The sequence below is a fragment of the Labrus mixtus genome, chromosome 13 (genome assembly GCF_963584025.1).
Source record: "Labrus mixtus chromosome 13, fLabMix1.1, whole genome shotgun sequence".
NCBI classification, from domain to species: domain Eukaryota; kingdom Metazoa; phylum Chordata; class Actinopteri; order Labriformes; family Labridae; genus Labrus; species Labrus mixtus.
Window position 1 is genome coordinate 20,303,507 of NC_083624.1, and position 21,849 is coordinate 20,325,355.

The window sequence follows — 21,849 nt, forward strand, 5'->3', positions numbered from 1 at the left end:
CTTAATGATCGACGTATGACATGTTTGAGGACAGACGATAAAATTATGGATGACATGACAACAGCAGGACGGACAGATGGATGGACAGATGTTTGATTTCATGATCTCTAGCTGATCTGATGGATCACATGATGAATGCGATGAAGATTAGACGAGTCATTGGAGATGGATGATGGCGCTCCAGAATGATTCGATGAAGATGGGTTTTGTTGGACTGCGTCTCACCTCTTTTTCCACCCGGGACCACCGGAGTCTCCCGAGCCCCATCCACCCCTTCAACTTCCCAGTCATCTGAGGGAACCAGCTCCCATCCCCAGGCTTCCTCTTCTTCCTTCGCCTCCTCTTCCTCTTCAAACACCTCCTCTTCAGGCTGGGTGGGAACCTTCTTCATCTGCACGGCTCCAGGAGAGACCTCCTTCACCATTGGGACCCGTCCTTTACCAGGCCTGTCTGGTTCTGATGCCTCCTCTGGGGTCGGCTTCTTTGGGACCTTTTTGAGCGTCACAGCTTCGACTGAGTCTTTTGGGGAAACTGTTTTAGGAATCCGTTTGACTTTTTCAGCACTTGGCTTCGGCTCTATGGGGACCTGCTCCGGTTCTTTTTCTTTGGGTTTTGGCGAAGGCATCTTTTTAAGCTCGACCTTTTTCAGTTGTTCGATAGGCTTTAGAGGCTTTTCTTCTTCCACTTTGTCTCTAACGACTCTGGGAGAAGGAGTCTTTTTCAGTTGGATACCTTTCTTTAAGATGTCTGTTGGTTTTGATGGGATCTCTTTCTCTGCTTGTTTCTGTTCTGGTGGACTTGCCTTCTTTTGTGAAACAGCCGGTTTCTCTCTCTCCTGAGGTTTCTCGTCCTCTATTGTAGGAGTTACGGTCTTATCAACTTTCCTGAGCTGCTGTTCTTTCACGTCTTTAGGAATGTCATCTTGTGGAGTTTGGCTGGGGACCTTGGTGTCTGCAGGCTTCTTCTCCCCTTCTTCAGATTCTGTTTCCTGCTTTTCTTCAGGTTTGGTGTCGTGTGTGAAAGGCTTCAACACAACCTGCTCTTTCTCTTTGACTTGTTTGGTAATGGTTTTAGGTTTTCCCCGGAGCTTGTCGGTGGCTGCTGGTTCCTCATTGTGGACTTTATCAGCCTTTTTCACCTGCGGGGTCTCCTTCTGGTCTTCACTGACTTCAGGAGTTCCTTTTGGACTCCTCGTGGGAGTGTCTTCATCTTTCTTGTGTCTAACAGCAGCAGAGGGTTGATCTCTTTGTGGTGTCTCAGCTCTCTTGAATGGAGTGCGTTCAGTATCTGCCTTTGCTTCACCTTTGTTCTTAGCTTTTGGAGCTTCAGCTGCTTCTGGTTTCTGAGGTTTTTCAAATGGTTTCAGTGTCACTTCTTCTTGGTCCTCATCTTTCTTTGGCAACTTCTTTATTTTCTTTTTAGTTAAATCTAGCTCCTCTTCATCTTTTGGGAATTTAGGGATTCGTATCCATCTGGATTTTTCTTCTTCTGGCTCCAGTTGTTCAGGTTCCTCCAGACGCTTCATTTCAGACATCTCTTCAGCTGCAGTGAAGACTCGTTCAGTTCTCCCGAGTGTGAGGACCTCTCGATCTTCTCTGTCCCGGAGCTTCTGAACAGTCAGTTCGGTATCGAAATGCCTCACCACTTCAACCTTGTGAGTAATGACTTCCTTCTCAGGCTCTTTGGGTTTGGTCGGCACCTTTTTTAGTTTGATCCCTTGTGGTTCTTCTTCTGGTTTTCCAGATTTTTCAGATGGTTTCAGTTTGACTGACTCTTTCTTCCCATCTGTCTTTGGCAGTTTGGTTATTTTCTTCTTCTCGACCTTTGGCACCTCGGGTTCTTCCTCCTTCTGTGGTTTTGGAGTTCTTGTCCATCCTTCTTTCTCTGTTTTCAACACAACTTCATCTCTTTCAACCTCCTCAAAATAGTCAAACTGAACCGTCTCTTCCTCTGCGGTGAAGACTCGTTCAGTTCTTCCGAGTGTAAAGATCTCTCGATCTTCTCTGTCGTGAAGCCCATGAACTATCAATTCCTGGTCCTGATGCCTGGTCACTTCTGCTTTATGAGTTATGACTTGCTTCTCAGGCTCTGGAGATTTCACTGGAACCTTCTTCAGCGTAATGACCTCTGGTTCTGGTTCCTTCTCTTTGGGTATTCTGGTGAGCTTACTCTTCTTCGGTGATTCAGGTGTTTTGGTCTCTTGAACCGGAATCTTACCCTTTTGCTTAAGAGCTGGCACTGTGGTTTAGGCAGTAAATACACGTTTTATACCATGAACATAAAGACACACAAAGCACTGGAACATGAACATGAAAAACAACAGAAAACTCATTTATGAGAGAATGTCTAACTGCCCGTACGAAGTAAAGAAGCCAATATTTGTATACCTTTAGTTGGCCCAGGCGCTGAAACTGGTCCCTTGTCTGAAAGAATTTGAATGAGATAAATCTAAGTACACATGATACATACAGTCTTAAAGAAGAAGGAATAATTCAGGGTCAAAGAAGATGTGTTTTTTTCAGACAGACAAAGCCTTGAGTCAAGAAGGTGTGGCATGCTTTTGTGCAGAATTTCAACGATTAGGTTGACTCCAGGTAAGTTAAATCCAGATGCATCCGGAGATGTTTGGCCTCTTTTGAAAGATACTGTTAATATATAGATGTGGACCGGGTTGGGTTGAGGACTGAACTTTTATTTAGGTTTCGACAAACACCAGACCAGGACATGAAGACAGGATTGGACGGTGAACACATTTCATAAAAGAAAGCTCAGATTGATTTCAAGACATAAGAACTCATCAACGTACTAGATAAACAGATCGATGAACAGGATGAACAGTTAAAGGGATGTTACCTTCAGGGGGAGGGATTTCCTCTGATGCAGGAGAACGCTCAGCCTTTACGGCTGGGGGAGATGGTTTCTTCTCCATTGGTGATACTTGATCTACAAGAACGCCAACTTGATTAAATCACTGGCAAAGATCTGATTATCAAGAAACAACTGACAGATAATGAAACAACACAAAGTTAAAGATTTCAAACCTACAGAGTTCTGAGAGGCAGGACAGACAGAAACTGAAACACTGATGACAAACACAAGAAAATACCTGCTGGAGAAATCACTTTTTCTACAGGAACCTTTGGTGTTGGTGGAGATGGTTTCCTGTCCTCTGGAGGAGACACTTAGGAGTAGAAGATACCAAAGAGAATGACCAAGAGGGCAGAAGATGTGAAAGTGATAAGACATTAAACGAGAGGACAGATTAAAGACGTTAAAAGGAAAGAAACATGAACATCACAGACTGTTATTTGAAACAAAGCAGAACATTTAAAAACACGGTTCGACAAAAAGAGGACAGAATGAACATAAAGAACTACCTGCAGGAGGAGCAACTTTGGCTGCAGGAGCTGAAGGGGCTGAAGGCTTTGGTGCTGGTGCAGATGGTTTCTTCTCCTCAGGAGGAGACACTTTGGAAATACAAGATGCCAAGATCATGACCAAGACAACAACACGGTCAATCAAGACAGACAGATACACTGAAACAATGCAAGAAAAGACTGGGACACAGTGGAGAGCATGTGAAATGGTAACAAAGAGCACAAAGAAAGTTGAGGGCAACTTTTGATCATCCAGCAAAGAGAAAAATCAGCAAACATACAGACATATATTCACAACGACAGACAAAACCAAGGATAACAACTACCTGCAGAAGGAGCTACTTTCTCTGCAGGATGAGGAGCTGAAGGCTTGGGGACTGGCACAGATGGTTTCTTCTCCCCTAGGGGAGATACTTTGGAAATACAAGATGCCAAGGTCATGACCAAGAAAAGATTAGGCTTGGTCAAACATAAACAGTGACACAAAGAGCAAAAGACATGAATCTGGAAACATTCAAAACAGTAAAACCAAGACAAACAAACCAACTGACAAAAGAACAACATGGCTGACTCTTGATGAGCCAGCAAAAGAGAGGAAAGTACACAGAGAACAGACTACCTGCAAGAGGAGGAGGATGAGAAGGTTTTGGTTTTGGTGCTGGTGCAGATGGTTTCTTCTCCTCTGGAGGAGACACTTTATAAATACAAGATGCCAGGATCACGACCAAGACAACAACACGGTCAATCAAGACACAAAGAGGATTTAAATGAGGTGACAAGATATGAAGGTAAAACCAAACAACAGAAATGAAAGATGTCATTAGACCAAGAATGGTTCCTTAGTGCATGGTATATGTTATGTTAGTATCATCTCACAATGAAGATGGACACGAGACATGAAGGTTATTGTGGTATCTCTTTAAAGAGGGATTGATCTGATGGCGATCATAAGCCTGTACGGCTCAAAGAAAGAGTACCTTTCTGAAGAGTTTGTTCAGTCTTCTGTACCCCCTTCTTTGGTTCTTCTTTAGTTTCAGTTGTGGTGGTTCTAGCAGATTCAGATAAGTCCACCTCTGGGGTGAAAACTTGTTGTTCCAGAGATGCTGGTTCCTTTGATAAAAGAGTTTCTTCTTTGGGGGAAAGAGGTGTCTTCTGAGGTGGATCTAGAGGTCTGGTAGTCTGACACACATTGTCTTTAGTGATTGGTTTCTTTGATTGAGTGGCTTTGTCTTGGGAAACATCTTCTACAGGAGGTAACACTACTTTTGGAAGGGCAGCAGAGGTCTTCATTGAAGTGAGGACAGAATCTGTGAAAGGTGGAGTATCCTCCATAGGACCGACCATTTTCTCAGCTGAAGGAATTTTAGCAGGAACTGGAAGCGACACTTTGCTACTTGCTGGGACGGGTTCTTCATTTGACACAGGAGATGATTTCATTTGAGCGTCAGTTTCTCTGACATCCACTTTTCTATCAGCTGTAGGAGGTCTTGTTATTTCTTTCACAAGAGACTCCCTCTTTGTTAGGGTAATCACCTCTGTTTTGGGAGGAACTGTTGCCATTGGATGAGAAAGGGATGATTTGGGGAGAAACTCAGGCTTAGCTGGAACTCTTTCTTTATGATGCACGGTTCTTTCAGATTGAATTTTTTCCACTTCATCAGACTGAGCTTTTATGAAACTGACTTCTTTTGGCACTTCAGACGCCTTTGGTACAGTGATTTCATTTGGCGTCTTGGATATTTTAGTTTTAACAAGATCCTCAGTTTGATAGACAGTTTCTTCTTCATGATGTACTGATATGAATGATTCAGAAACCTCTTCTTGCTCCACATACGTACGGGAAATGTCAGCTTCCTTGAGTTTTTTTTCTTGGTGAGTTTTCTTGTAAGATGATACCTCTCTTTTGGTTGTGAATCCAGCAACGTCCTCCTCTGTAGGCCAGCTTTTGTCAGGAGGAGGGATTACGTCTGTTTTTGGTGGAAGGACGGAGGCTTTCTCTAAAGGTGGAGACACAGATTTCTGGTCAGCTGCTGTTTCATCTGGATAAGAGTCATCTTCATGTCCGTGTCCTGTGTCCTGTAGGTCTTGAGCTTCATATTCTGTGTGTGAATGCTCAGTTTCTTCTCGCGGTTCAGTGCCTTCGACTCGCTGATCTTCATTGTACCATGTACACACCTCTTCCTCTTCCTCTGCACGAACCCTTTGTTGTATTATCTCCATTTTCAAAGCGCTGTCTTCTCTTACAGTCGACTCCCAGAGCTCCACTCCCCTCTCAAACCTCCGGACTTCTTCTTGTCTGTGTCCTACTTCTTCTGCCAGACACTTTTGTTCTTCTGGACCCTTCCTTAGAGAAATCGCCGCTCTGTCTTCAAGTTCTAGTGCTGTTTGTTTAAGACCAGTCTTAAGGGGGACTGGGGTTGTTTTTAAGACAGGACCCAAGATTGAAGATTTGCACCATGTAGCGGTGGCCAAGAGAAAAACAACACAAGACAAAACTATCAAAACACAAAAACACGATTTCAGTTGGGTATGTGTTCTGCTGGGATCCTTACTCTAAATGTAAACTGAACATTTTGTAAATCATACCTCTCTGTTGAGAAGTTTCTTTAGACTTTGGTTGGACTGCTATTCCAGAAGGGTCAACCTCGTCTGGATTCAGGAACAGATAATCACAACCAGTCAGTCTACAAGAAACTCTGCTGACTTTCTAAATGTACCTGAGAAGATGCAAGTTTGGGGCGTACCTTTGGTGGGTGCACCTGCCTCCAGCTGTGGTGTGATTAGTGCTGTTGTGTTCTGAGGTACCTCCCTCTGTTTTACTGTTTTCATAACCAATATGGTGGAGCAAACACATGACAGCACAGACATCAGGACACAACCATGACACATTAGCTCAAGATAGACCAAACAAAGAAGTCAAGTTAGAAGATCAAGAGGGGTGAGGATTAGTTTGAAGAGGTTTGAATTTGTTGCAGACATATCTACCTTGTTGCTGAGGCTTTTTAGCTGGAGGGATTTGTCTTGGTGGTTCCAAATCTGGCTCTAGTGGCAGATCCATAACTATTTTGTGTGCCACTGGAACCTTCTTTTGGGCTTCAGTAACCTTCTTTGTTTCTTCCACAACTTGTTTTGTTTTTTGTGGTACCATCTTTTTGTCTTCTGGAACCTTTTTTGGTGTTTCTGGAACCTTCCTTTTCTCTTCTACTACCTTCTTTGGTTCTTCCGGTAACTTCTTTGGTACCTCAGGAACCTTCTTTGGTTCCTCGAGTACTTTCCTTTGTTCTTCTGGACCCTTTTTGGGCGTTTCTGGAACCCTCTTGGAGACTTCAGAAACCTTCTTCGGTTCTTCCAGGACCCCCTTAGGTGTTTCTTGAACCTTCTGCGGTTCTTCCGCTTTGGTTTCAGAGATATACTTTGGTGCTTCTGGCTCAGGCGTCTTTGGTTCTGTGATAACTTTGAAGAACATTTTTAATAAGATGTTCATCTTGTAAACATGATTTTTGATCAAACCAAGTGCAGTCACACTCTATCGAGTGCTGAGCATCTTCAAAGAATGTTTGACATCACATAACATCAAAGAAACAACACAAACACAAAACCACAAAGAAGCCTGGTTACAGCATCTTCATAGTACCTGCAGTTGGAGCAGCTTCAGCCTTTGATGGAGAATGTTGAACCACAGGCTCCTCTGGTCTGGGAACATCTTGTACTTAAGAGAAATGTATGCATTGTTTCACCAACAGGTAATCACCAAGGCTAACATGGCATCAAAGATTACACTCTGAACGAGCGAAAGACGATATAAGAGGACATGAGGACGATTCCAGACATTATCAATCGATACCTCTAGCTGGAAGACGCTCCGGTGTTGAGGGAGAAACCTTCACTGCAGGTTCATCAGCTCTTCGTACTTCTGGTGCTTTAAAGAACATTTTAAAGAGTAAATCTTTGTTAACCTTATAGAAGTCAGAAAGGCTTTAACATTAGTGTCCACTCTGACGAGTGTTTCACACAAATCTACAAGCCTGAGATCACAAAACACACAACACATGACATCACAGGTCACAGAGGTCAAAGAAGTAGAAAACACCGCCTCTCCTGCATTGTTTCTTAATCTTACTCCAGTCTTTGATGGAGTCATCTGATTGGCTGAACTATGACTTCCTCTGGTTGGGTTTGTTCTACTACTAACACATTTATAAAATAGTAGAAAGTGTGAGCTTCATTATTGACACAGCAGAGCAACAACCTTCCCGTTTAGAGTTAGTTTGTAAAGAGATGATAAAGAACACAAACACATGTTACTCAAAGATTCAGCTCAAGAGGTTAGCAGTGAAGACATGATGGTTAAAGCTTTAGATCACAGCAATGTGAAAGACTAAGAAGGACATTGTGTAAAAATGTCTTCAGGTGATCATTTACTACTTTACCTTTAGGCTTTGGTGCTTCAGGTGTTCTCTTCACAGGTTCTACTTTGGGTTCTTGAGGCTTCAATTTGGGTGCGGTTGGCTCAGGGGTTTTTTGGGCTTTAGGCTCAGGAGGAACCCTTTGAGGCTCCTCAGGTGGAGCAGGTGGAGGAGTGACCTTCCCGGGAACAGTCACTAGCTCGTGTTTGGGCTGCGGTTTGGTGTAAACTGAAGGTTCTTCATGATTAAAAGAGAAAGATGGCTGAGAGTCAACAGAGAGCACACACAGCGTCAAGAGAGAAAGGAGGCACAGAGGGAACAGAGAGAACATGAAACATATAAGGACGCACACACGGCCTGATAGACGGATACACAGACAGAGAGATAGATGGACGGAATACAATAATCTATAGACAACATGAAGTTATGAAGACAAGACGGGAAGAAGATACCAAAAGATTGATCCAAGAGGAAACAAAGAAAGAATTGTTGGAAACATTGAAAGACAAACTTGTTCACATTTCATGCAAAATTCTCTAAACGTACAGATAAACGATTTAATTTTTTGTAAAAAACTACTGATATAAAAATAAAATGTGTTTAAAAATGACCAAAAACTAATGTGTGTTAGGATGGTCTTGTGTTCTTGGTTTGTAAGTCCGTGTTTGTTTGTTTTTAAATTATGAACAAATTGGAAAAGATTTCTTCTTCATGTGTTTCATTGAATAAATCTTTAAGCGTTGAAACCAAAGTCTGTGTTCTTACAGAAGCCCTGAGCCCTTTTATTAAACTGCGTTTCCCTGTGATAACGAGGAACTTCTGTTTTTTTTATCTCCACAAAAGTGGCGTAGTTTCCCCGAAATATTCGAGCAGACATCAAGAGAAAAAATGACTAAAAATTCAAATAAAATCTCTTAATGCTTCTTCTTTGCAATAATTAAGAAATTAAGACTTTCTGCATGAATGTTTTCTACTTTAATGTGCAGAAGAAGAAGAGTCGGTACACTTCTGCACTTTGACCCTCGACCTGTGCATATCCACTCTGTATGTTATCTTGGTGTCTGTGCTTTATGAAGTGTATGTGACTCCTGAAGGATGATCTGTGCATGTCATGTTAAAGAACGAAGAGTCTGAGTCGATGAAGACTCAAGAGCAACAGACAAAGACAAACATGAGTAACAAAGTTTACCTGCTGCGCTCAGAGTTTCCTCCTGCCACGACTGAGCCGACACGGTCCCTTCAGGCTGCAGCTTCATCGCCTCAGGTACTTAAAAATATCATCATCATCATCATCAGTTCTCTGATCACAACTAACATGAAGAATGTTTAATGAAAAGGTCACGAAGAGAAACAGGAACACAAGAAGAGGGTCTCAAAAACAAGAGACAAAGGACACAAAGGTGCACGGGTAAGAAAAGAGACAAACAAACATACAGGTGTGAAAAGGAGAGAAGGTGAGATACCTGTGAAGGAGACTGAAGACAGCGCTGCAGGCTCAGAGAGTTTCTCCTCTGCTCTCCTGTAACCCTCAGGAGCTTCAAAGATCAAGAAAGTTCACATTAAAACGATGACAGATCAACTTCACACCGTCTACACTACAGGAAGCTTCAGCGAGGGTTAATAAGAGCTAGGAGGCGGCGTACGAGTGAAAAACAAGAAACATGAAGAAGAGTGAGGAAACAGTCCGAGAGCACATACACTGAAGAGAAGCGTCTATGAGCTGCTGAAGCCGTGAACAATAAACCAAGAGGACAGACAAACACGGTGGTGAGCAGAGTGGCGGTTTTGATCAGCTTCACTACGCTGCAGCCACAAGCTTTATGGGAAACAGCCAGCTTGCTTCTTATTTCAAAATCAGGGATTTATACCTTGAGGGGTTCCTTCTCTGCTATCCAACTGAGTCCTCTCAATTATTTCCTCCACAGGTTTTTTCTCTTCTGGTGAAGGAGAAAAGTGAGCTTAGACCAAAACATCGTGAGTGACACGTGACTACTGACACGGGTCTCTATCTGTCTGCAGGTCTACTGCGATTAATCAAGTGAGGAAACATGGAGATGAAGATAGAGGACAGATACAGACACATGAAGAAGGAGACGCAGACGGACAGACAGAGTGAAGATGGAGGTACTTTATAAAACAGAACCATCAGCTGTTAGATCTGAGCTCCAGAACGTCATCACTACATGTTTGAACTCAGTACAGACGAGGAGTCAGACAACGACACACCAGAGATCTGCCATTCATCTCAAATCTGATGTCAGCTTTAAACAGCAGTTTGAAGTTTGTCACATTTTGATAAGACGGATTATCGGATTTATTTCATTTAAATGTCACATATTCTCCTCCTCATCAACCAGTGTAAATAAGTCTCAGAGCTCGTCAAAACATGTGTGTGAAGTTTCTTGTTCTAAATCCACTCTGATCCTGTATTTGATCATGCCTATAAACCCCTCTATTTCAGCCCTGCTCAGAACAGGCTGTTTCTGTGTCTGTAGCTTTAAATGTAAATGAGCTGTGTCTGACCACGCCCCCTCTCTGGAAGGGCTTGAGTTTCTCAGGCTTTCTCGCTCCATGTCCTATTGTTTACGGTGAGAAGGCAGACTCAGAGGGCAGAACAAACACCTAGCTGTGGGAGTGTCACCCACCTGGGGGAGGTGTTACTGCCCTTCGTGATGTCATGAAGGGGAAATCGCCAAAAATAGCCTGTTTGAACACACATTTTCTGAAAAGTGGAGCAGGAAAAAGACGGAGAGGATGGACTTTTCTCATCATTGGGGGGTTTGTAGACAGACTAGAGACACATATAAGAGTTAGAGGAACATGGTGAATTGGATTTTTAATAATATGTGACCTTTAAATGTTTATAAATTTGATTTGAAAATCTCTGAGATAACATTTTTGCACTCAGCCTGTGTTCGATTAAAAGGCTTAGAATTTGAAAATCCAGGTCTGGATGAGAAAGGGTGACTAAAGACTTAAAGGGGGCGCAGGTAGCCTAGTGGTTAGTGTGCACCCCCAATGCACTGAGGCTGTAGTCCTCAAACACTGAGATTAATTCCTTCCATAATTATTTTTGAGTTCACAGAAATGTGACTGAAGTCAGATTTGAATTCTTGATTTGAATTTAATGACAGATTTTGAAAAGCAGTCTTGAAACATTTGATTAAAAATTATTTTCAGAGTTCCTAATGTGGCCGTGATCCTCGTCTGTACGTCTGTTTTGTCCTGTATGTCCTGACATTTGAAATACGTCTTTAGAGAAGGTGGAAGAATTAAAGTTGTTACGGCGGATTATTGTCAGGAGGGAGGGCGGCTGTAATGTTCACTCGGTTATTTTGGATGATGGAGGAGGTTAAACTTCAGGACGGGGGAGGGGCACACTTTCATATTAATGTTTAAGTCACATTTTTATTCACGCAAAATCAAAATTCAAAGTGATTTTAGTAAATGTGAATTATTCCTTTATGTACCTTTGACTTGTGTTCGTTCTTCGTACTGATAAAACTCAGCAGAATCTTTTGTAGAGAAACATTTAAGAGTGAGTGATTTCTGTGTAAAAGTGTTAAAGAGGGAAAGTTTGTTTGATGAAAGCGTCCCAGACTCACCTCGGACCACCATGGAAGACGTTTGTGACACGTGAACCGATGAGTCTGGGACGTCTGAAGGTTTTTCACAAATCAACATCAGTTCCATGTTGAAGTCAAATATTCGACTGTTTTATGACAGCAAAACTTCACAGTTTCTCCATTTTACAATAAGTGTTTAAACATATCAACAATCTGAGTGTCTCTGAACTTTGAAGCTCTGTGAGTCTCAGAATAACGGAGTGAAGGTTTCCTCTCGCTGGTTTGAACCTGAAGACTTGTTCAGTTTTACTGTCATAAGTTTGAGTGATTTGAAATACTCACCCTGAGGAACCCTTCCTAACCCAATCTCTGTAAAGGACAGGGTACAGAATGTTATTTTATCTGAAGTTTTGGTTTGAACGTCAGAGACTTCTGCTGTGTGGTGGCGAGTACACACCTTTGCCCGACAGGTAAAGCTCAGCGGTGCTTCGAGCTTCTCCGGTCGTTTCCAGACGAGCAATCACCGAGTAAACGCCTGACAGATTGAGGACAGTATGACGCTGATTATTACCGTGTGGTGTTCAGATAGAGCTCACTTCTTAAGCTTCAAACGTCACATCAAAAATATTCATATGCAATTAAATGTGCCGCCAAAAGGTCTGTTAACCATCAACGTCTTTATCCCCGTACGCTGATGACCCTCTGTTCTACGTCTCATCTAAAGATCCTGTGAGGAGTTTTAGCTGTTTATGAAAAAGACTGAACGTAATACTGATGTCTTTTCATGACCTTAAAGAGTAAATTAGACCCTCAGCAAAAAGACGGACCATTTTTCTTTATAGTTTGTTTTTAATATTTGGAACCAATCTGAGGGGCGGTTAGCTGGAGGGCTAACCAAGCGCCTGAAGCACAACAGCTTTGGTTTCTACGGCAACGATTCATGATGAGTGATTAATTTAACTGATTAAATTCAGCAGTGTGAGATTGTTTTGTGTTTATAACAATAATTACACAGAACAGGGCAAAGTAAGCAAAGAGGTAAGAGGTCCCCCCTCCACCCACACGGGGCGCTCAAAATCGACAAAATACAAAAGTTCCTCACAGGAGCTTGTAATCTTAAGAACCTCATGAAGGTTGTGTACTAACACTGATAACAAGTCGCTCTTTCAGTCATGGACTCTCAGGCTCCATAACTTAAACTTCAGTAACATTTAGTCTCAACACGCCATCAGCTGTGATTTAACGCTAAACCTGCACGATGTAATAAATCATTCAATACGTCAGGACTGTGCAGCCCTCAAAGTTTCACCTCTGAAACAGAATATTTGTTTTCCTTTAGTGATTGAACATAAAATAAAATCTGTCCATGGTGATGAGATCTGAACGCTTCTGTTCACAAACCTTCGTCCTTCGGAGTTACGTTGCGGATGGTCATAAAGTGCCGGCGCCCCTCGGTCCTGAAGTTATATTTTGTGCTCTCTTTGAGCTCCCATGAGTCTTTGTACCAAGTCACGTTGGCGTTGTCGAAGGCCAACTCGCACTCGAAGGTGGCAGCAGGGCGTTCGTCCACCAAGATACTTCGGATGCTTTTAGTGAACTGAATTTGTTGGGCTAAAATTAAACAGTCAGAGTTAACTTCCCATCTTCAGATTTGTGTTACGTTTAAACATGGCATCCTGATTAGAGGTTATTATGTTTAGAAGATACTCGTCTTTGGTTTGTTTTTATATTTACTATACATTTATGAGACACAGACACACAAGAGAAACAAGAGACACAAGAGACACAAGAGACACAAGAACTCCACAGAACACGAGAATGACGTCATCCTGTGAACCGGCAGGCTCAAAGAGGTCAGTGTGGGTTCGGTTAGTCTGGAGTCAAACGGCTTACCTGTCCTGTAAGCAGCTGCTGATAATAAAATGGACATGTTACAGACGTACAAACAAGCGTCCGTCAGGGCGGACAGGAAGTCCAGACGCTCTTACCTGTGACGGTGAGCTTGGCGTTGGAGATGTGCGGTCCACACACCACGCGGTAGTTGCCCTGATCTTTCACCATGCAGTTCTTGATCTTCAGGCAGTGGCGGTCACCCTCGGTGCTGATGTCGTACTTATCGCTGCTGTCCAGCTTCTGCGTGCCCTTGTACCAGGTGAGTGTGATCTCCGGGTAGTTGATCCGGACCCGGCACTCAAAGGTGGCACTCTGGTTCTCAGCTGTCGTCTGGTCCGTGATGTCCTCGAGCACGGAGACGGGCTGAGGATTCAGATTGATGTTTAATCTTGTAGAGATCGTAAAATTTTCACGGATAAAACATTCTGATAAACATGTCTAAATGTTGAGTTTATACGGACGCAGGTTTGTTGTCAGAGGCGGGGCCATCTGAAGACTTTTCTATGTTTATTTAGATTAAACTAAATCTGACAAAAGACGAGTTGGGAAGAACAGGATGATGTGCTTTTCATAATAATGTTAAAGAAATTAAAACAGAAAAACCAAGCTGCAATATCAGTTCAAACAAATTCTCATAAAGTCCCTTCATGTTTGAAAACTGATCGACATGAACCACAGACTTTAAAAACCAGCAAAAATAAGGACAGATATAATGAATTCATGTAATTAATCATGAATGTAAAGCTCTGAAATGGACACAAACAACTAACTTAAACACTGAAACTGAAATAATGAACATTTTAGGTCAAAAAACAAACATAGGGCCATGAGACTTTTATTAAACTCAAGACTCTAAAACAGACAGAAATAACCTCTAATTCTATAAAACTGACGGGATAAGACGAGTTAAGGCTCTGAGCTGATTGAACACATTTAAAGCTCAGACAGAAGAACTAAAGAATCTAAATGAACAGACTCAAACTCAGTCTGCTTTCTCAATAGAGATCTGTGTTTTATTATAAATCATGTAATGCTTCATCCCTCTCCTCTTTTTGATTTAAAGCTCTTTAATCAAATATTTCATGCTGATACTTTGCCGTGTAAAAACCATGGTGTGGGGTGTTATGGGGTTGTTGGTTACCTCGGTGCCGACACGTCCCTCCAGCTGTGTGATGAATCGAGCCATGTCCGCCTCATCGACCCGGCCGCCATGCTCCACTTCCTGTAGGCGGAAGGTCAATGGTTCAATAAAGTGAATAAAGTTCTCCTCGCATAATGACAGGAAGCGGAAATACTAAACAGGTGATATTATTTGAGTCATGAAGCCATGATCCAGACATGGGCAAAGAGAGAAGCTCATCTTAGTGCAATCAGGAATTACTTTTATTTGATATAATAAGCTTCTCCTTTTGTTTGTCTCTGTGCTGCTGCAACATGCAAGCAATACTTTATATGTAACTCTGACCTCTGGTATTTAAAAAGGTCCAAATTCTAAACATTACAGAGAGCTGTCTGCCCCCGCCCCCTCCTCTCTAGAGTCGATGCTCACGCAGGTTGCCATGTGGTGGACAATGAAGCTTCAGTGTTTAGCCAGCTCTGCATCGGTCTGTAAACCTTTCTGCGTTCTACCCTCTCTCCATTTTTCAAAAGCATCTCCAATATTGATCCTAGTTTTTACTGTCGTAACAAAGTTGACTTTTCTGGTGTCATGACGATCTTAAAACTAACATGATTTTTTATATTCCTCCACTGATAAACCGTCGCAGCTGTGCGTCTCTCACCACTTTTCCAGTCTCCATCTCCTTCTCCCTCTTCAGGAACTCGATGGCCTGCAGGATGGCGCGGTAGTCGTGGATGCCGTGCTCGGTCAGGATCCTCTCATATTCTTTGGGGTCGTGACCTCTGAGCAGCTCCACAATGTCGATGTCTCCCTCTTTCTTTGGACTCTTCTGCTTTGAGGGTGTCCTGAAGGAAATCAAAAACACCATAAGAGAATGTTCGACAGGCGGAGACGTGGATAATCTCAAACTATCAGCACATCTTACTTCTTCAGCCTCGTCCTGATGTCTCCCAGTCCTTCCATCTCCTCCTTCTTGGTGACCGCCATCTCAGCGCTGCACTCGATCTCTCCGTGTTTGTTGGTGGCCACACACCTGTAGAGACCAGCATCAGACTTGGTGGCCTCTCGGATCTCCATCTTGGCGTCCTGGCCCTTGTGCTCAATAGAGATACGACCACCAGCAGTGATCTGCCTCCATTTGCCCTTCATCCACTTCACGCTGGGGATCGGGTCCCCGCCAATCTTGGCGATGAAAGTTGCAGTGCCCTCTGCAATGATAATACAGACATGAAGCATCATAAAGAATTCCTGTGTATGAAATAGTGCGTCGATTTGCTCTTTTCACTTTTTTTTCTACATCTTTCATTCGGCATGGCCATGAATTGTTCTCTTTGTCTTGTTTTTAAAGCAATGATTACTCAGAAGTGTCAAAGGCTGAAAGCTGTCAGAGTGAATGTTAATGACAAGCAGTGTGAGGACTCCTGTTCACTCACTCTCTGTGACCGAGATGTTTTTAGGTTCCTCGATGAAGAAAAGGTTGTCAAGTCTCTTGACAGGGGCGGCAGCTGGGGCAGCTGGGGCGGCAGGCTCGGCTGGGGCTGCTTTGGCTCCTTTTTCTGAAAAAAGAAAAGTGAAGATGAAAAACGTGTTGACTGACACCAACAAGCCCAATATGAGCCTCTGGCCAAACAGTCCAATGTTAATGACTGTTTATGACCAGGCTTCGGTTTGATATCATAAATGACTCCAACAACAGATACAATGATACAAATTAGACAACCATGCATCAAAGAAAGCTTCATTGGGTTGAAAGATGTAAGAAAGATCAATAAGTCATATTCTGTGGAATAAAAGCAAACTGTTGGGTAAAACGGCTCAAATCATTTTAAATGCCCAAATAACCAAAAACACCTTTTTGGACAATTTTGAAAGAAGTATTCCAGTTTGGTGAAAAACATCCCGTTCTGTCGTGAAGATGCAGTGAAAGCACTTAATGTGAAAAGTAAAAGAGGACAGGTTGCCATGGAGAGCCCCTCGCTCAGATATATACGTAGAATGATTATTGTTCAAAGCTGATTACCTGTCACAGTGACCCTGGACTTGCAGAAGTTGCTGCCGTTGGCGTTGCTGGCCTTGCACAGATAATCTCCGGCGTCACTCTTTGAAGCAGAGCTGACCTCCAGAGAGGCGGTCCCGCCAACAAATGTGATTCTGGTGTTTCCACTGGATGTCAGCTCCCTCCTGTCCTTCATCCACTGGATGTTCAGAGGAGCCGAGCCGATCACGTGGCATTTGATGCTCAGCTTCTCGCCCTCGTTCACCGTCACCGGCTCCAGAGGGATGTCGAACTTTGGAACCTGGCCGCTTTCTGAAGAAGTGATTGCAAAGAAGGAGGACAACTATAGCACACTGCTTTAAACACGGTGAAATAATGGGCAGCACGACAGTGTCTGCTTCACACTTCAGAACAAACCTTTACAAATGAAGCCATGATGTATTGGCTGTGACAACACTGATACTTTACTATGTGTGTGCCTGGTGTGAGTGAATGGTAGACTCTTCAAGGTTTGGCAGTGGGATTTGTTCTGAAAAAGCTTCAGGGCTTCTCTGATAAACACCGTCAACAACAACTCTTAATGTTGGCATCTTTTTTGGGTCAATAAAGCCACCAGGGTGACGGCCAGTTTTCCAGGATTCTTTTGGTATAACCAGCAGTATTTCAGGTTATTAACAAATATCCCAGGTAAGATGTCCTTTACCTCGTGCTGATCATTGTTTGCAACCTAACGCCTTGTTTCTACGTCTGTATGAGTATGGCGGCAGGTCAACCGTAAACTGGAAGTCAATTCATTCCTATCGGAATCTGTGTGATATAAGATGAGCTACGATATCACAGCACACATTCGATTTGAATTTGTGCAGTCCGACACACAAATCCCAATGTTGCCGATGTTTATGTTAATTCAGACAATGTGCAGGAGTTTGTCTGCAAGTTTGGGTGCCAATTTCTTCTATTTCTAATTTGGTATCATGACAACTTGAATTTAAAAAAGTCAAAACTTTGTGTTGCACCCTTAAAAACTCCTCTTCAGTTTGAATGAAATGCTAATAATGTAATATGCATCTAAAAAAGGTTTGGCCTCTACTACACCCATGTTCACTTTAAAAGGAAATGGCAATTAAGCATGAATCCAAATCCTGATCAGTATTGGAGATTTCTTTCTATTGCAGATAAAGTGACATCCTCGTACCTGAGATGGAGAGAGAAACCCGACATGAAGCTTCTCCAGCTTCATTTGAGGCTGTGCATGTGTACTCTCCGCTGTCATAGGTGGACGAGTCTCTGACACACAGCACAGCCATGTTGTTGTGGAAGCTGACATCGTATTTGTCAGAGCCATAGATTTCGCTGTTGTCCTTGTACCAGGTGACGGTCAGAGGCTGAGAGCCTGACACCCGGCCCTCTATCTTCACCGTCTTACCCACAGAATCCACCATAGACTCAGAGGGCTTCCTGGTGAAGTTTGGAGGCACTTTGCGCTCTGTTAGTGGGGGAGAAAGGGAACAAAATCAGGCAGGGTAAGAATCTTTTTTAAAGGCCGCTGGGCCATGAACCTTAATACTGGGAAAACAGAGAGCCACAGCACAGAGACAACATCAAACAACCTGCAACACAGAAGCAAACAGAACATCCACCCTGTCTATTAAAAACTATTTTCAAGCTATCTAATATTTATCTGACCCAGCCATAACATGATGAAAAACTCTCTTAATGACCTCTCATCATAAAATCTGTTTCTGTCCAAATCCGGCAAACACAGGACCAGGACCAGCCAACCCTGAAGAACACAACGTGACTCAAGACCTAACAGATGTTACGAACCAACGAGAACACGACCACAGGAACGATCACTACACTGGAGGTTAGTGATAGTACATGGAACCAAATGTGGGGATGAAGTTGTGATGGAAAAGCTTTTGGTTAATGTGTTACCTATTTTAACATGAGCATGACAGGTGTCCGATCCTTCTGCATTGGAAATTTCGCATGTGTATTTTCCTGCTGCTGTGGCTCTGTCGCTGTAGAGAACCTCCAGAACACACGAGGAGTCGGTGGTTTTGACGTTGTACTGGTAAGAAGCCCAGATCAGCTTGTCGTCCTTCTTCCATGTCACGTTGACCCTCTGACTGCCGCTGTAAGTGCACTCCAGCCTCAAGGGTTTACCCTGTTCATGGCACATGTCCGCCAGCTTCTTGACAAATCGCACAGGTTCTGAGAGAAGCAATGTTGACATCAGTCATAGGAATTAATGACCCGTACATGCAGAGGACAAAATGGTACGTGGCCGCGCAATATCCAAAGACATCTGCGACGTCCTCATGCGCATAAGAGAGGCTATGTGAATGGAGAGAACTTTACCCGTACATGAAGGTATGGCCGGCAGTCGAAAAGCTATGTGAATGGGGTAGGGTTTTTAGTGTTAGGAATTATTCACTTCATGCATGAATAAATGATGCAAACTACAAGCACTGTGCTGTTGGTTCTGGTTACCTAGTTTGACATAAGCATGGCAGATGTCAGATCCATCTGCGTTGGAAATTTCGCAAGTGTATCTTCCCTGAGCGTCTTCTCTGTCACTGTTGAGGACGTCCAACACACAGCTACAGTCTGTGGTCTTGACATTGTACTGATAAGAGGCCCAGATCGGACTGCCATCCTTCCTCCAGCTCACACTCACTCGTTGGCTACCCGTGAATGCAACCCTAAGTGTCAGCGGCTGGCCGACTCTGAATGTGGTGTTTTCCAGCTTTCTGATGAAGTGTGCAGGCTCTGTGAGAATCAGTGAGGGTTGTTAGATGGCAATAATGGTAAGCAAGCAAAAGCAAAAGTGAATCCTGTAATAATTATTCATTGAAGTGTGCAGCATAGCTTAAAAAGATCCTACTCCAGGGACGGCTTCTGTTTCAAAGGCAATGACTGCACAACACTCTAGATTTCCCCATCAGAAACGTTTTATTTACAGCCCAGGTAAATGCTAAACTAGCCTGAACTAGTTTAAAAATGTGAGACCCGGTATCAGCGAGAACACCAGTCTATGCATCGATGACGGAGGACCTTCGAAGGTGAGACCAATTTTTCAATAAGAAGCCAGCAGGGGGCGACTCCACTGATATTAGGAGGATTATATAAATTAGCTCAAGAGAATCAAATTAATAAAGGAAAAAGTTAAAACGGAACATTTATGGTCACCAACGCCATGTGATCAAACTTCTAACTTCTTTGAGCTTTTCAGGGAAGAGACACTTTGACATTAACGGAAGGAAATACCAGAAGAACAGAAGCCAGTTCGGAGTAGGATACAACATCTGCTCTGAATGGTTGTAATTAGCAAATGTTTGCTGATCAGTGTTAGCCAATAAGAAATGAGTGCTGTGGTGATTTGTGGAAGTGATACCTTTCTTAGAGGTTTTACAAACAACGTAAGCGTCACAGGCGGCAGAACCTTCTGCGTTTGAAACTTGACAAGAATAGACTCCGGCAGCTTCTTCTCTGTCACTATTGAGGACTTCCAGAACGCACAAGCAATTGGTGGTCTTGATGTTGTATTTGTACGAAGCCCAGATTGGTTTGCCGTCCTTTGTCCAGCTGACGTGCACTTGGTGGCTTCCAGCGTAAGTGCAAGACAGACGCAATGGATCGCCCAGACGGTAAGGTGTGTCTTCGAGCTTTTTCACAAAGCGCACAGGTTCTGAGAGAGGCAACATTAGTGTTAGTCATGATAAATACCCTGAGCCATAAGCAAGCCAGTGAGTGAGCATGATAGGAAGTAGTTACCTAGTCTGACATGAGCATGACAGCTAGCTGAGCTAGTAGCATTGGATATTTCACAGGAATATTTCCCAGCAGCCTCTTCTCTGTCGCTATTGAGAACCTCCAACAGACAGGAGTCGTTCGTGGTCTTGATGTTGTACTTATACGAAGCCCAAATGGGCTTGCCATCTTTAGTCCAGGTCACGTGCACGTGCTGGCTGCCCGTGTACATGACCTGGAGCTTCAGAGGCTGTCCAACCCTAAAGGTCATGTCCTCCAGCTTTTTCACAAAGCGCACAGGTGCTAGAAGAGGCAAGGATGTTAGTTATTAGTTGTGAACTATTGGCAATGCTAAGCAATGTTATATGAAATAGAATATGCAGAGAAAGTTTGACAATGATCAAAACAAGGCTCATTGTTTTCAGTTTTTAAAGACTTGAAATAAAAAGTACCAATTAAAATAAGACTTTACAGAAAATCACTGATGTCACTGATCAATCACATCGCTGGGACGGCGCTAGCTTCAGCTTGTTGTTTATCTTAGGGAACATGTTTCATTCATGTTCCCTCTCTAACCGCAGCCCTGAGAAAGTAGCAGCCCCGCCCACTCACCGGCGCTGTTAGTAGGGGTACAATGGCAAAGTTCCGTCACAAAGGTAACAATTTAAGAAGAACCAACAGACTTTACAAACTAAAAAAATTATTTTATGAAAAAATAACTAAATCGTCTTTGGGCTGCATCATGTCTGAATGGAGATCAGTTGTAGAAACGGCATCAATCGGTCGGAACACTAAAGCCCTATTCAGATCGCCACAACACTTTTACTCCTGTGATAGTTCTCCATTATGAAGGTCATGGAAGCGTAATCGGGGGGCAAAGTGATCCTACTTCTTGACCACCATCGGAGTAAGTAACAGAGGCGTTACATGGGCGAGATGGGATTAGCGGAGAACAGGGCTGTGTGCAACACAGTGATGAATTCACAGGCTGGGACACTAATGTAACGCTGTTAAAGAATCAATATAAATGAACATAGATGTAATGATGAAGGAGCTTCGTTACAGAGCTGTAGGGCAATTGAACTATGAAAAGGGCTTTAGAGCGGTGGGGGAGGGGGGCAACAAACAGCGATGGGTGGGGGAGGAGGTGCTCTGAAGGGACAGCTTCTGGAAATCTACTCTGAAAGTCGTCGTTGTTTTCACAGAGTTAAACATTCAAGTAAAAGTTTAATTGTTTTGTGTTTTGCTTGGTCATATTTTGGTTTGATAAAAACAGAAAAAATGAGCCTTCTCTTTGAGCCTTCATGTTAAATGTGTTACCTAGCTTGACCTGAGCGTGGCAGATAGCAGAGTTCTCAGAGTTTGAGATCTCACAGGAGTATCTGCCCGCTGCTTCAAGACGGTCACTGTTTAGGACCTCCAAGACACAAGAGTTATCTGTAGTCTTCACATTGTATTTGTAGGAAGCCCAGATTGGTTTGCCGTCCTTTGTCCAGCTCACATAGACCCTCGGGCTGGCACTGAACCCGCAGTACAGTGTCAGCGGCTGGCCCAGTCTGAAAGTGGTGTCTTCCAGCTCTTTGATAAAGCGCACAGGTTCTAAAGAAGGCAATGATGATGTTAGTTTCTGTGTTTTTGTGATAGCAAGCAAATGCATGTCTATGTAAAGGTCTGCTCAGCAGGGGGTTTGCTAGAATTGATGATTATTCACATTTTGAAACTAAAATGAGTTGGA

At 43.2% G+C, this 21,849-nt stretch overlaps 1 protein-coding gene across 1 annotated transcript in view; it reads right to left on the minus strand.

Moving 5' to 3' along the window:
- The window catches only part of LOC132987190 (titin-like), a 169,636-nt gene that overhangs the window by 100,318 nt on the left and 47,469 nt on the right, over nucleotides 1-21,849 (minus strand). The window contains exons 73-102 of the mRNA XM_061054087.1: nucleotides 21,435-21,713; nucleotides 20,139-20,417; nucleotides 19,759-20,052; nucleotides 18,855-19,133; nucleotides 18,297-18,575; nucleotides 17,554-17,844; nucleotides 16,383-16,670; nucleotides 15,796-15,918; nucleotides 15,288-15,570; nucleotides 15,024-15,207; nucleotides 14,384-14,464; nucleotides 13,338-13,605; nucleotides 12,751-12,960; nucleotides 11,807-11,884; nucleotides 11,692-11,718; nucleotides 11,254-11,442; nucleotides 9,652-9,720; nucleotides 9,247-9,318; nucleotides 8,973-9,050; nucleotides 7,808-8,020; nucleotides 7,222-7,296; nucleotides 7,012-7,086; nucleotides 6,363-6,830; nucleotides 3,997-4,071; nucleotides 3,704-3,790; nucleotides 3,378-3,467; nucleotides 3,107-3,181; nucleotides 2,854-2,943; nucleotides 2,388-2,423; nucleotides 226-2,238 (exon numbers count right to left, since the gene is read on the minus strand). Of these exons, the coding sequence (XP_060910070.1) occupies nucleotides 226-2,238; nucleotides 2,388-2,423; nucleotides 2,854-2,943; nucleotides 3,107-3,181; nucleotides 3,378-3,467; nucleotides 3,704-3,790; nucleotides 3,997-4,071; nucleotides 6,363-6,830; nucleotides 7,012-7,086; nucleotides 7,222-7,296; nucleotides 7,808-8,020; nucleotides 8,973-9,050; nucleotides 9,247-9,318; nucleotides 9,652-9,720; nucleotides 11,254-11,442; nucleotides 11,692-11,718; nucleotides 11,807-11,884; nucleotides 12,751-12,960; nucleotides 13,338-13,605; nucleotides 14,384-14,464; nucleotides 15,024-15,207; nucleotides 15,288-15,570; nucleotides 15,796-15,918; nucleotides 16,383-16,670; nucleotides 17,554-17,844; nucleotides 18,297-18,575; nucleotides 18,855-19,133; nucleotides 19,759-20,052; nucleotides 20,139-20,417; nucleotides 21,435-21,713 (6,948 nt within the window). The remainder of the gene's footprint in view (nucleotides 1-225; nucleotides 2,239-2,387; nucleotides 2,424-2,853; nucleotides 2,944-3,106; nucleotides 3,182-3,377; nucleotides 3,468-3,703; nucleotides 3,791-3,996; nucleotides 4,072-6,362; nucleotides 6,831-7,011; nucleotides 7,087-7,221; nucleotides 7,297-7,807; nucleotides 8,021-8,972; nucleotides 9,051-9,246; nucleotides 9,319-9,651; nucleotides 9,721-11,253; nucleotides 11,443-11,691; nucleotides 11,719-11,806; nucleotides 11,885-12,750; nucleotides 12,961-13,337; nucleotides 13,606-14,383; nucleotides 14,465-15,023; nucleotides 15,208-15,287; nucleotides 15,571-15,795; nucleotides 15,919-16,382; nucleotides 16,671-17,553; nucleotides 17,845-18,296; nucleotides 18,576-18,854; nucleotides 19,134-19,758; nucleotides 20,053-20,138; nucleotides 20,418-21,434; nucleotides 21,714-21,849) is intronic.